Source organism: Parus major, chromosome 4 (assembly GCF_001522545.3).
Source record: "Parus major isolate Abel chromosome 4, Parus_major1.1, whole genome shotgun sequence".
Taxonomy (NCBI): Eukaryota; Metazoa; Chordata; class Aves; order Passeriformes; family Paridae; genus Parus; species Parus major.
In genome coordinates, this window is record NC_031771.1 from 26,516,379 (window position 1) to 26,530,036 (window position 13,658).

The following is a 13,658-nucleotide window of genomic DNA, read 5'->3' on the forward strand; positions in this document are numbered from 1 at the left end:
TTTCGTGGGAGAATAGGAAATCCCAGTATTGAAAAAGGCAGCACTGAAACTCTTACTGGAGTCAGTGAGACGAGATTTTCACCATCGTGTGTTAAGTTTCCTGACTTCTGCTCATGTGTAACACCTAAGGTTACCCTGTAATCCTCTTTGGCTGGTTATGGAGAGAGGCTGGAAGAACTCTTCCAGTGTAGTGCTGATGTGCAAAGCCTAAGTTCCCCTTTCATGGAGCCCTTACTGAGGGGTCAGGAAGAGGGCTGCCAGGGGCAGATCAAGAGTGGTGCAACCAAAACCCTTGGAAAAGGATAAGAGCTGTGGAGTTGTGTGAGGTCACACTTTCTCAGCTGGCATCCCATGAGGAATTTGGTGTAGCACTGCTCCCCTTAAGAACTGCGTTCTGCAAAGCTTCTTCTGCTTACAGGACCATACTGAATATGGTATATTGCATGCAACTATAAGTTGCATGCCCAGCCAGGTGTTAACTTCAATTTCAGGGCCAAAAGTGGAATTAAGTCTCACCTAGGCCAGCCTGCTGTATATTGTGTGTATTGTTGATTGCTGAACTTTTGTGTCAGATTTATTCTCTGTGAAATTAATTTTTTTGTATAAACCCCAACACTGCCCCCTCCCCCTCAATCAAACGCAAACAAAATTTTCCTCCAAAACTCCCCTTAACATAAATGTGATAACCCAGCAGGTAGTTCCCTGTGTTGTAAAGAAAGCTCTGTTGACTTTGGCTATCTGCCAAATAACTTTCCAAATTGAAATAAATGAAAAAGTTTCCTTTGGTTTTATTGGGACCATGTTTTACCTCTGAAGCACTAAACCCACAAACACAAGTTATTAAAGGAGATTCTGTTGGAAAGACAAGGGTCAAGCACTGGTTAGTCAGTTAAAGGCACAGGCTTAAATGCTTGATGCAACTTCATGTCAGTCAGACTTTATCTGATTGTTTAGAATTTTTACTGTCCTGTGAGCAGGATGCAGTAGGGGTCTGAAAGCATGATCAACTGCATTAATATCTCAAAAAAAAGGCATATAACTCTTTTAATGAAGTCTGCTTATTGAACCTTTTTTTTCATGTGGCAGAGTAAAAAAAAGGTTTAAAAGAAAAAAATATTACCATAACAACTTTAGCTCAGAAGCCTGTTTGATGTACTATTCCTTTTATAAGTAGGGGTAGCTCTATTTCAAACTAGCTCTTTAACTGATGAATGGGTTTTTTTTCCTTCTTTGATGATGCTTTTCCTTTCTTTCTCCTTCCACCTTCCTTCCCCATAGGTGTTTACAGAATTACATTCCAGCCCATAGCTTAACCCTTTCTTGCCCTGTGTGTCGCCAGACCTCCATTCTGCCAGAGAAGGGGGTTTCTGCACTCCAGAACAACTTCTTTATTACCAACCTGATGGATGTCCTGCAGCGAACGCCGGACAACAGCATTGAGGAGTCCTCCATCTTGGAGACTGTCACTGCTGTTGCTGCAGGCAAACCGCTCTCCTGCCCCAATCATGATGGAAATGTAAGTGAGACGGCCTCCTGTGCTGTTTGCAGGTATTGATATGTGCTGACTTGTCTGGGTTTCATGGGTGTCTTTTCCTAAAGAGAAAGCAGGGCAAGTGGAATCACTCTATTTCTTTGATTTTATAATACATCAGCAAAAGACAAGTGATTCTTCAAATTAACTCAAATGCTCTTAGTGGAGTAGTGAAGTAGTCAGGATATTATTTTATCTTACCAGTCATCTGGGATGATGCTGTCTTTTGGCACATTTGGTCAGAGTTATTGTCTTTTAAAGGCACAAGTACTGGACCTTGTGCCTTTACTTCTTTGGGTTGGGTTTCCTTAGCCCTTGTGCTTGTAGCATCAACTGTTGCTGTGGGTACCCATGTGTTTGTCAGGCAATATGTGACAAGGACCTTATGAGTTTAAATGACCTGGTACTGCACTGGGGCAGTACCAAAAGATATGTGAACATATTAACGCACAGCCAAATAAAAGTGAGTCTTAGCTTAGGATGCTTTGGATCATCATAGGCTAGAAACAGAGAGCTGCTGTTTATCTGCAGTGTTTTGTAGATCTCTCATATCAGTTCTTCAAGGTTGCTTCGTTTTTCCCTCCACCTACTCTTTTTACCTAGCATGTCCCCACACACATCCTCAAATAATATCAGTATATTCATTGGCAAGTACCCCCAACTGTTAATATTGTTGTTAATGAGCTAACATTCGCAGATTACTGCGAGAACAGCTCTAACTCTGCTTACTTCACAATTTTCAGTGTTAACCTGTGCAACTTCCCGATAGGCATATGAGCTCCTGACCTGTAGCTAAGCTATTGCAAACATGTAAATAGAGACCACAAAACTCAGCAATGCTGTGTTGTAAACTGAATGTTGTGCTTCTGTGCAAGCCAAGAAACATATATCAGTAGTTTAAGACAACTTTCTGGGGACTCGGTGTTATTTGATACTTAGTGCAGGTACTTTGGTTGTGTGGGAGTAATTCACCTGATAGGTAGTGATTACTGTAATAGAGGAAAAGCTCAGTTCCTTCTCTGTTGGAGTTAGGTGGACTTGTAGAACTGATGTTGCACACTGATTAATGAATAACTGGTGTAACTTTTTTTAATGTGTACTATGCCTGTGTGTGTGTGTAGTGGTTACTGATTAATGCATTCCTATTTTTTGTTTGCATTTTATTTGCTGTCTTTAAAATGAATCATAGTTCTTTTCTGACAGCCATTCTGATAGGAGCTATTTGATTGTGAAATGCAGAAAAATGTCAAAATTAAGGTATTATTTATTTTGTATTTTAAATTATCAGCTGGTTATTCTTTGGGTATGTTTAAAAAAGCCTGGCTTGTCTACAATCAAGAATATGCCACCTTATACCTCTCTGAGAACTCCTTTATAGGGAAAGGTGCATTTGTAAACCCTCTAAACTTACTTGGATTGCCTTGAAACGTAGCATGCCATTTAGGATTCTGAGTGGTGTGTAATGGGAACATCCTCTTGCTTCAGTAAATATCTGGGAGGGTTGGGGATAGCCTGAGGATGACTCCAATTTAAAGCTTTGTGAAGCTAAGAAATGAAAAGCTAAGTGCACACATTAGTCCTTGAGATGGGAGGAACTGAGGTAAGACTTGTGGAGAACTGCTTGAGGCTGCACAGGTGGGTCAAGGACAAGGTGCTGGGCACCTTAGGCCTCACTGAGGAAATGGGATTATGCTGGCTTCACAGGTTCAGGACACACAAGCACTGTGTGGCAAGTAAGTTAGATACTAGAAAATAGCTAAAAAAATCTTCATCCAGAATATCTTCCCTGGAATGTGCTTACCAAGGAAGTGGTCACAGCACCAAACCTGCCAGAGTTCAAGAAGGATTTGCACAATGTTTTTAGGCACATGGTGTGAATCACGGGGTGGTCCTTGGCAGGGCCAGGAGTTGGACTTTGATGATCCATGTAGGTCCCTTCCAGCTCAGGGTATTCTATGATTCTAAGTGCCTGGCTGCTAGTAACTTTACTGAGGTCTTCAAGAAGTGAAAAAGGATTGAGCTGGCAGCTGGAGGAGAATGTCAGAACCAGCAATCATTCTGCATTAAATCCATTAATTAATTTTTACATACTGCTTGGGGCAGGATCAGACCCATTGTATTTTTACTATTTGCATCAAATATATTTCTTTCAAATATTATCAGTTTTTCTTCATATTAGCTTGGAAACAAGTTTCTGTTTAAACAAGTTTTTTCAATCGTTTCAGCCATCCTGGATTTAAAGCTCTCTGATTAAAATGAGATAGAAACTTGCATGAGATAGAAAGATGCAGAGATACTTTCTCATTTGCTTGTTTGTCTGCTTGTAACATAGCCTTCCTCAGGCCATGTAGATTAGATACTTTCACTTCCCAGCTGGTCCCCTATTCCCATCACTCATGTTTTTCATGTGTGTATGTTTACTTTATTCCTTCTGTGCACATCCTCCCAATCCTCTGCTGTGGCATCTTTGTTGTGTGTGTTCTTATGAAGAATGAAACTTAGCTTGTAGTATCTTAATACAAAAGATGGTTACCTGTGCCTGAACTATAAAAAAGTGAGAACAAGTGTATGTTCTTGTTAAATCAGTGTAATAGGACACATATGGAACTTTTGAACCTACTAGAAGATTCTTATCTCCCACCTATATATTAAAATAAGATTGGCTTTATTCTCAGCTATGAAACATCTGCAGCTCTTGTGTATAAAAGCATTCTGGATTGGAAGCATTCATCCACAATCATATAAGGGCAGGTACAGAAGCCAGGGCAGGGAAGGCTATTTCTAATTGTAAAATTCTAACTCCACTGTATCTAATGAGTGGGTAGCCTCTGAAATGTCTGTACTTGGGTTTTGTTTGAATTTGAACTGAAAACCAGTTCAGAGTGGAGGTTCCATGTTTTTACAATGTAGAAGGTGGGGCAATGTATTTTCTAACTCTAGAGTGTAATAACAGAGGATACACAGTATTAAATTAAACACTTTTAGCAAGAGAGAATGCCTTATCTCTGACTAGCTTTTTCTCAAAAGATCATAGCATAGCTTGGCAACTTGACAGGCGTAAGATCTTGCTTACAAAAACACTTCCTGAACTTGTGGAGACGTTGCTTACTGCCTGTATGCTTCTCTTAGAAAAATAAAAATTCACTTATCCTTGATACTCTGTTGAAATTACTTCATATCTTACCTTTTAAACCCTTGGGTTTTTTCCTCACCTCTGTATTTCCCACCATGTGACTTACTCCTGTATCCCATTAAAGTGTAATCTGTGGGTAAGGCAAAAGTTGTGACTAGGGAGGGAGAAAAACCCACATGCTAAATTTTATCAGCTATCTCAGAGGTGCCCTCAGGTAATTCAAACTTACATTCTTCTGAAAGCCAAAGCATACAAAACTAAGGTGCACACTAACCCTGGGACAGAGGAATTAAGCATGTGATATGAGGAAGGTGGGTGGCAAAGAGGTGACTTATTCTTTTTCTGTTCTTTTAATTCAAACAAATAGAAAGTAGAGGATTTGCAATGTGATTTTTGATTATTCAAATGTGATTTTAGGGAAGAGGAGCTTGTCATCGGTGAGAGCTTTTTCCTCAAGACCTGAACTTTGAAGGGCTGGAATGCATGTGTCTTGGCTTTGTGAAATCTAGTTCAGAAGTACTTGCATCCTTGATTACGCAGTTTTAAAAGTTTCTGTAAATTCAGTTGAATTGTAGCTGTGATTTCTAGTCAGATCATTGCGGTGAAATACACTGGTCTGGTTTAAGATGGGAATTAGTGGATGGGATTTCAGAACCAGTGGATATTAATTCACATTTCATTACATCTGATGGGAATTTGTCATTGAATTTGGTGGAAATACAGCTGAAGCCAGTGCTGGATGCTACAGTATTTCCTGCCCAAAAGCTGTTTTGAATTTGGAAAGGAGAGGAAAATGTCATTTTCTGAGATGTTTTGTAAGGCAAACCTGTCATAATGAAAAATTTTTTGGGAGTGTCACAAATGTGATACCCATGTTGAGCATGGAGGAGAGAGATAAAAAAACAGTAATACTTGTCTGCCTGTAGTTAGAAATAAGCCTTGCCTGATTAAGAGATGCTAAAAAAATAAATCTTAGGAAATCAGCCTATATAGAGAGTTGAAGCCTGAATTGTATTATTAGGTTTTCCTTCTCCTCCTTCTATGCACAATACAAAAATTATAGTGGGAAATGAAAGCTGCTTCTCCCAAAACATTTTGAATTTCAGGCAAAGACAACTATTTCTATATAGACATACACATTAGATCTTTGTGATCTGTTTACTATTATCATTTGAGCTTCTGTGTTTCCCTGATGCTTGAATAAACAAGAAGAAAGTTGTTTAGGCTGAACAACCTTAATGCCAATCAGATGCTTCCTTTCTTATATATGTGGCTGCAAATATAATGATGTTTATTATGGGGTGGTCAGTAGAAAACATAAATACTAAATTATTCTAATCACTGTATCTAAAGATGAAAATACTGAATAAATAAAGAGCTTGTTGAAATATCTTGAACCTAAGCATTAAATTATTAAGAGGCAGAAAGATGAATTTTGGACATTCATGCAAAATAAACTTTTTTTTTTTGGGGGGGGGGCATATAAGAAGATTTCAGAGTTTCCTAATAAAATATTCTTTCTTTTGGCTGCTTCTGATTGCAAACTTTTGAAGCTTTGAAAAGAACTTAAATCCTAAACTCTGTTTAACTGATATCCTCTATGCACTGTAAGAATGCATCACATCACAGTGCCTACCAAAGTAACTATCAGGCCTCGGAGGATCTACTACAATGAGACTGCTAAATTCACAGTGACTGGAGTAGTGCTCATGAAGGCTGATTTGTTTAGAAGGTCTGCATTTTTTTCCCCCTGCTGCTGATCTATTTGATGTTATACAGGCTATTTGGATCAACTTTTAAATTTTCTCAGCTTACATGAGTGGATGACAAATTACTAAACCCTTGCTGCATGTGAATTCTCTATCTTGTGAACTGAGATAAGAGGCAAGAATGGGAATAAGATGGAAAGGAGCTTATCAGAGAAAAATCCTATTAATGCTAACAGCCACGTGCAAATCATGGTTCTTGCTTCCCCCTCCTTAATTCTTAAAATGCCTTGGAGCAGACAGCTATTTTGCATGGTGCTGTTCCAAATCCCTCTGCTCACCTGAAAACAACTGGTTCTACACAACCACCTCATCAACCAGCAACTCCAGCACAACCATCTTTGTTGATGCAAGATGTCTGAGTGCCAGAAGCATCAGCTGAATTATTCAAGATTCTGATGCTATGCTCTGAATGCAAAAGAGCTGCCAGTGTCTTGCTTTGAAGCATTTACTATGAACTTCCTTATATCCTTTTTAATAAGCCTAAAATGCTTTGTGCCCAAAAACTTCCTAGCTGTAAAAGAAAGTCTCATGCCAAATTTACATATATGTGCATTATTTTGACTAACATATGATTTTGGGCACAGCACTTCTCTGTTTCTTTCTCTTCATGAATATATTCAGAATTTGAGGTATCTATTACATGTAAAGATCTATTTTTATCTCTAAAAAGCATCTTGTTGGGTACTTAACAGGTTGAAACAATCTCCTCTTTCAAGTGTAGATCAGCACTCCTATTACAGTCTCAGATATGAGGTTTTAATGGTTTTAAGGGATTAGTAATGGGATATGGAGATTTACCCCTGCAGCATGTTGGTTCATTTAGTTCGTTTTTTCTAGCAAATAAACTTGCTGTTTGATGATCCCCATTGAGTTTGTGTTTCAAGAGTGGTCCTGTTATGAAAAACAGCCTAAGTTTACACTTTCTTTAGCAGACCCTATGGGAAGGCTTAGGATCAAGTTAGTGAGGGTAGTTGAATGCCTGGTTTTTTGAGTTGTTTCACGGAGTACGTAAGATAGACACCAAAACTTACTATTACACATTATGAAGATGATGTTAGGACCAGCAGTGAAGTCCAGCATTGTCCACAGGCTGCTGTTCTGACACTTTATGATAGGAAAAAATATGTAAGAATAACAACTATCTTTTAGGCAGTAAATTACTGGTGCATAAGAAAGCAGAAGCTTTGTCTCAGAGCTTGGCTAATAAATGAGTTCAAGACTCAGTAAGATGTGCTTTGAGTTATGTTACTGCTGCCACGTTTGAGTGTAGAGTTGTGCACTTTTCCAGGTGATGGAGTTTTACTGCCAGTCCTGTGAGACAGCCATGTGCCGGGAGTGCACAGAGGGAGAACACGCAGAGCATCCCACGGTACCACTCAAGGATGTGGTGGAGCAACACAAGGCTTCCCTCCAAGTCCAATTGGATGCTGTCAACAAAAGGTATGGAGACTCCACTGACTATTTTCCATTTTCAGTTTTATCACTGGCTTCCTGTGCTGACTGGGGTAGATGTTTTAATCTGCTGCTGCCAGGGTATTTTCCTAGGAAATGGGGATAGTGAGGCTAGCATAAGAACAAGAAATCCATTGAGTGGGATGTACTGAGGGGTTAGCAAAAAGAACAAAAGATTCCTATGTGTCTTTCACAAAACAGAGGCCATTAGAAATGAGAGTGTCGTCCAAAGAAGGGGTATAAAATGCTAAGGAGGAAACTACTGTTCAATCATGAATTTAATGATAGCTAAATAAATAATGCTGGGTGTTAAGTGGCAAAATGGCTTAAAAAAAGAGAAAGAGTGGGATAAATCTAGGTATATCTTCTTAAGTAGATATACAGCATAAAGGACAGAGGATCCAAGGCCTCATTGTTGGCAATGCCTAAAGCCTAATGGATTTGCACAGGGGAGGACTGTGGCTTAACGTTATTTTATCACACCAGACCCACTGGGTGGTTATAAAAAGAATGAACTTACTTCTGGGAAATGATCAAATTTAAAGACAGCCTGCTGACGAGAGGGTTTAATCAAAAGATACCAGGGCAAGGGCCAATGTTTATTGACTTTTGAAACAGCAATCTTTGTAATTTATTTCCTCCCTCAGGCTTCCGGAGATTGACTCAGCACTTCATTTTATATCTGAAATCATACACCAGTTAACCAACCAAAAGGCTAGCATCGTAGATGACATTCATTCCACTTTTGATGAACTCCAGAAGACTTTAAATGTGCGAAAGAGCGTGCTGCTCATGGAACTGGAAGTGAATTATGGCCTTAAACACAAAGTAAGATGCATGTTTTGTTTCAATGAAAAGCTGTTAATTTAATCAGCCAGTTTTTACAAACTATGCAGGACGCCAGTTTGACAAGTTGTGTCTGAGATCCAGAGAACTTTGTTTTCCTGAAATAGTTTGCTGCAGAGCCTTGCTTGTGGATGCCCAGCCTTATAAGATGAGCATGAAGATACAGGCCAAACAATGTATCCCGAAGAACTAAGGTTGTCTGTTCAGCATCAAAGCACTGTTCTGCTTTCCAGTGCTTGGTGATATATTTCATGTTAGATGTCACCTGTTGGAATACAAAAAGATTAGAGGGACATCTCACTTTCTTAGGGGAGTGAGGAGAGTAACAGACTGCAGAGCTGTATTCACTCTTGCACTTCCTATCTGGATGATTGATTCTGCAGGTTTTCCCCCTGTACTGTAGACCAAGCTTCAGAGGAAGAAAACAGAAACCTGTGCATTTACAAAGAAAATCCTGTAGCCTGGTGGGTAGAGATTTTGCTGAGGATTATTAGGTCTGAATCAGGAAAATGAAAGAATTTAGTCCATATTTCTCTGGGCATCAGTTCTCTGCTTTATAAAGAAAGATTTCTCCCTGAAAGTTGCCTTTAAAAGAAAATAGCATCAATAACTGGAGTTTCAAGAGTGCCATTACTGAGCAGCTTGAGCATCTCCAGATGTCTGAAGTGGAGAAATGCTGCATTCTTGGATGTAGAATAGGCTTGAAAACATCATTAGAAAGGTGCTGAACTGCTGAGCCTGTGGAAATGGAGGAATTCTAACATGCACAAGATACATGCTTTCAGGAACACAGGGAGCCCAAAACCATGGGGGCACAGAATTTAGTCATCTCCAGAGCTAAGCAGCAGCTTACAGAAGTTTGAGCTTCAATAATGTGGACTTAGATCCCAGGTTCATCTAAATGCATTCACAATGTCACAATATATTCAAGATGTCACACTTCCATATTGAGCAAATATATTCTGTATGTGTACAAAGTCCACAAATACTGAAGTCTGCAAAGTGTACAAAATAGAATATGATTTTAAATTATCTTATTGTTGTTTAAAGAGAATTAAAATAATTTAATAACTGTGAGCGTTAGAGAATCAAATTTTTACGAAGTTGTACGTAAGCAGTAAAAGAGGCATCTACTTTGTTTGTACAAAAAAACCCCAACTGAAATTACATTTTACTTTTGAATGCCTGGTAGTCCTGCAAAATACAATCATTCTGATCACATGCTTTTAAAAAATGAAAAAATTAAAGGGCTTCACTTTACTAAGAAAAGGTTGGCAGTTCAGTTTGTTGTCTGGACTGAAAGAGTGTAAGATGTAAAATACTCTACATGCATTTTAAATATTATTTATGTTAGGATTTAATATTTTCAATTTTTGTAATGAAAGAAAACTGTCTTAAGAAAGTATTGATTTTAAAACATAGCTGCAAATTGCCTTTCTTTTAGTTAGTGGCCTGTTATCTGAAGCATATGGAGTTTTGTCATCCTGGGACCTTATTGGCTATGCTCTCTCTTTAACTACTTATGTCTTTGAATAAAGACCAGACATATTAGAAATGCCTTATATTGCATGTTGAGAAGTTTCTGTGTCCCTAGAAATGTAGATGACTTGACATTTCTGTTTAGTTTTGAAATTTGTTCATTTTGTTTTAATTGCAGAAGATTTTGTGTTGTTATCACTTTCCCATATCAGTAATGCATGAGCTTGGATTTTCTTCAGTGGATGAAAAGCTTAAAGCTTTGGAAAATTCAGAAAAAAATGCCTTTACATTACATAGCAAGGGAAGAGTATTTCATAGCAACAAATACATCCAAGCTCTGAATTTACTTTACATCAATTGAAATGTTTCAAAAATACTTACTTTACAGTGATGGTCAACAAAATAACTTCTCTTATCCACAGTCATGTCTGCTCTAGCTCTTCTATATAGGAAAAACATACCAAGTGTGTGACTGGTACCTTTGTTTGGGGATTTATCAGTGGAGATTGTGGGGGGAAGCTGCAATGTTTTCATGAATATCATAAATGTCTCTGCTAGGTTGTTATAATTCAGGAAACCTTTTTCCAAATCATTGCAAAATTGGTTTTAAAAAAACCCACAAACTTAGCCCTGTTCCCAGCCCACACCTAGCAATTTTGAGGTCAATACTGTTTTAAGAATTTTAGACTGAGGATCAGAACTGACCCTATAATAGAAGCTCTTTTATAGTCTTAAATATGGAGTGGCTACTTTCTGCTCACCAAAATTTCTGGCTACTCAGTCCAACTCTTTCCACTATCCACAATCCATTCTGTATATTTTGCTTTCCTATCTGATGAAACTGGGGAATCAATTTACCTTCTGCTAGGGAGATTTTTCCTTTCTTCGTTTACTTCATTCAAGAATCTCACTTTTCCTCAGGATGCATGTGCATTCAGATCTTGAGGTCTTCTTGTCCATCTCCATAGAGGAGTAACCCACAGATTCTCCTGGCTCTGAAGAAACAGTAGCAAGAAGTTTATTGTAGCTTCTCTTATTAATGGATCTCATGACTCCAAAATATCTCTGTATCTGTGAACACAACTCAGTTCCAGGAACTGTCTCACTAACTGCGACTGCTGAGAGTTAGACGGGACGGGGTTCAAACTTTTACTTTTGTTGCTGAGTTTTTGCTAAAAAAAAAAAAAACAAACCCAAAACCAAACAACAACAACAAAACCCCAAAACAAAACAAAACAAACCCAAAACAAAACACCCAAAACCAAACAAGTCAAGACAGGTGTGGCAATAGTTCAATCTAGTGTGACAGTGGGTCTGTAAAGTCTTGAATCCCCAAACCAGGGTAATTTTTTGTGTTGCAGCATTGTATTCCAAATACAGGTTGGCAGTGTGCTCCTTATAAAATGAAGGTTTAAATTAAACTCAAAGATAAGATATTATAAATGTGTTTCCTAGAAGGACCTTTAGATGCCACATTTTCCTGGGATAGGTCTTGTAACATGATGCTAATCTGGTGTTTGGTAATGCACACAGGTCCTCCAGGCACAGCTGGATACCTTATTAGAAGGACAGGAAAGCATTAAAAGCTGCAGCAACTTTACAGCCCAGGCCCTCAACCATGGCACTGAAACTGAAGTGCTGCTGGTGAAGAAGCAGATGAGTGACAAGCTGAACGAACTGGCCGAGCGGGACTTCCCGCTGCAGCCCCGTGAAAACGATCAGTTGGACTTTATAGTGGAGACAGAAGGCCTGAAGAAGTCCATTCACAACCTGGGGACTATTTTAACCACCAACGCTGTTGCCTCTGAAACAGTCGCCACCGGTGAGGGGCTGAGGCAGACAGTGATCGGACAGCCCATGTCTGTTACTATCACGACCAAGGACAAGGATGGGGAGCTCTGTAAATCTGGGAATGCTTACCTCACTGCTGAACTGAGCACGCCTGATGGCAGTGTAGCAGATGGAGAAATACTTGACAACAAAAACGGCACTTATGAATTTTTGTATACTGTTCAGAAAGAAGGGGACTTCACTTTGTCACTGAGACTTTACGATCAACATATCAAGGGCAGCCCGTTCAAACTTAAAGTGGTCAGGTCAGCAGATGTGTCTCCTACCACTGAAGGGGTTAAGAGACGTGTTAAATCTCCAGGCAGTGGTCATGTGAAGCAGAAAGCTGTAAAAAGACCTGCGAGCATGTACAGCACTGGCAAAAGAAAAGAGAATCCCATTGAAGATGATCTGATCTTCAGAATAGGTAGGTGACCTGGCTGCCTGTTGACATAATTAAAAATAGTTCAGGGAAACTAAATGAAAAAGTTTAGTTATTGTAAAGCTAAAGCTGTAAATCTAACAACCTGATAATACCATTAGGCCTCTTGACTTCTGTTTATGTGTACATTTTGGAAGTACACACTTTAAAAACAGTTTACAGTAAATATTTAATTGGGACTTCAGTTGAGAAATGGATATATTTGATCTGTGATTTTTTAAAAAAATTTAATATTCATATTACAAAGATTTTGGTATGACTTAAAGTAATTGCAGTAATTGAAATTTCTGCTTCTGTATCCCTTACATCTAGTGAATAGTTTCTGGCTTGACTACCAAACAGTGGTATAGTTTGGCTTTTGTTTGTAGTGGTGTTGTTTTTTAGATTTCTTTTTTGCTGTTGTTGTTGTTTGTTTTTTTTTTAAACTACTCTCTACAGCACACAATAAACTTTAGAAGTCTTAAATGTTTTCCCAGCAGTGCAGAGCCTTTTAGTTCTGTTGTAATGCAACCATCTTTATTTTTAAAAGGTGGTGATGCAACCATCTTTACTCTGCTGTGATGTGACTATGCTTTGAGTTCTATCTTCTCCCCTTCTTCACCACTCAAAACAGGAAGATGTATTTCATTAGAACAGGAGGTATGCATGTCTCAGAGCTTTTGCTCCATGAAATCTCTTGGAGTGTCCACATTTGGGATGTATGGATCACTGTTTTATAGAGCTGAGAGTCATATTCTGTGTTCAGTTTTTAGGCAGTCATTTCACAGAATGACCCTGTATGGTAGAGATGTTCCTGTGGGCTTATGTATGCATTTTCTGAAAGGTCACAGCTGTAATGCTCTAGGATTTTACACTTCTCAAAAAAATGCAAAATTATTGAGACAGGTAAAACTTCTGATATTTTCACAAGGATTGCCTTCATGGAGTTCATTTACTTCCAGTTTCAGCTCACTTTAAAAAATTAAGGTTTGGTTCATTTGTTGATGAGGTAATGCAAAGCTTATCACTGTTCTCCAACACAATTGTGTATCTCTGTTTTGAAACCATTGTTGAATTCCTCCAATGGCCCTGGCCAAATCTGGATCTGTATTTTAAACTGAGCAAGATAAATCTATTTGGCCTGCCAGAAGCTGTGTACAGCTGTGCTGGAGAATCACACTGTAATACTCCTCTATG

The 13,658-nt window shown here is 38.7% G+C and overlaps 1 protein-coding gene across 17 annotated transcripts in view; it reads left to right on the forward strand.

Annotated features, from left to right (window-relative positions):
* The window catches only part of TRIM2 (tripartite motif containing 2), an 87,128-nt gene that overhangs the window by 50,024 nt on the left and 23,446 nt on the right, over positions 1 to 13,658 (forward strand). For 15 of the 17 annotated variants that reach the window (XM_015624872.3, XM_015624864.2, XM_015624868.1 and 12 more), the window contains 4 exons: positions 1,279 to 1,516; positions 7,722 to 7,873; positions 8,533 to 8,713; positions 11,744 to 12,467. In XM_015624872.3, the coding sequence (XP_015480358.1) occupies positions 1,279 to 1,516; positions 7,722 to 7,873; positions 8,533 to 8,713; positions 11,744 to 12,467 (1,295 nt within the window). Of the gene's footprint in view, positions 1 to 1,278; positions 1,549 to 7,721; positions 7,874 to 8,532; positions 8,714 to 11,743; positions 12,468 to 13,658 lie in introns of those variants that run through there. The other 2 variants (XM_033513434.1, XM_015624880.3) reach the window with 2 other exon arrangements.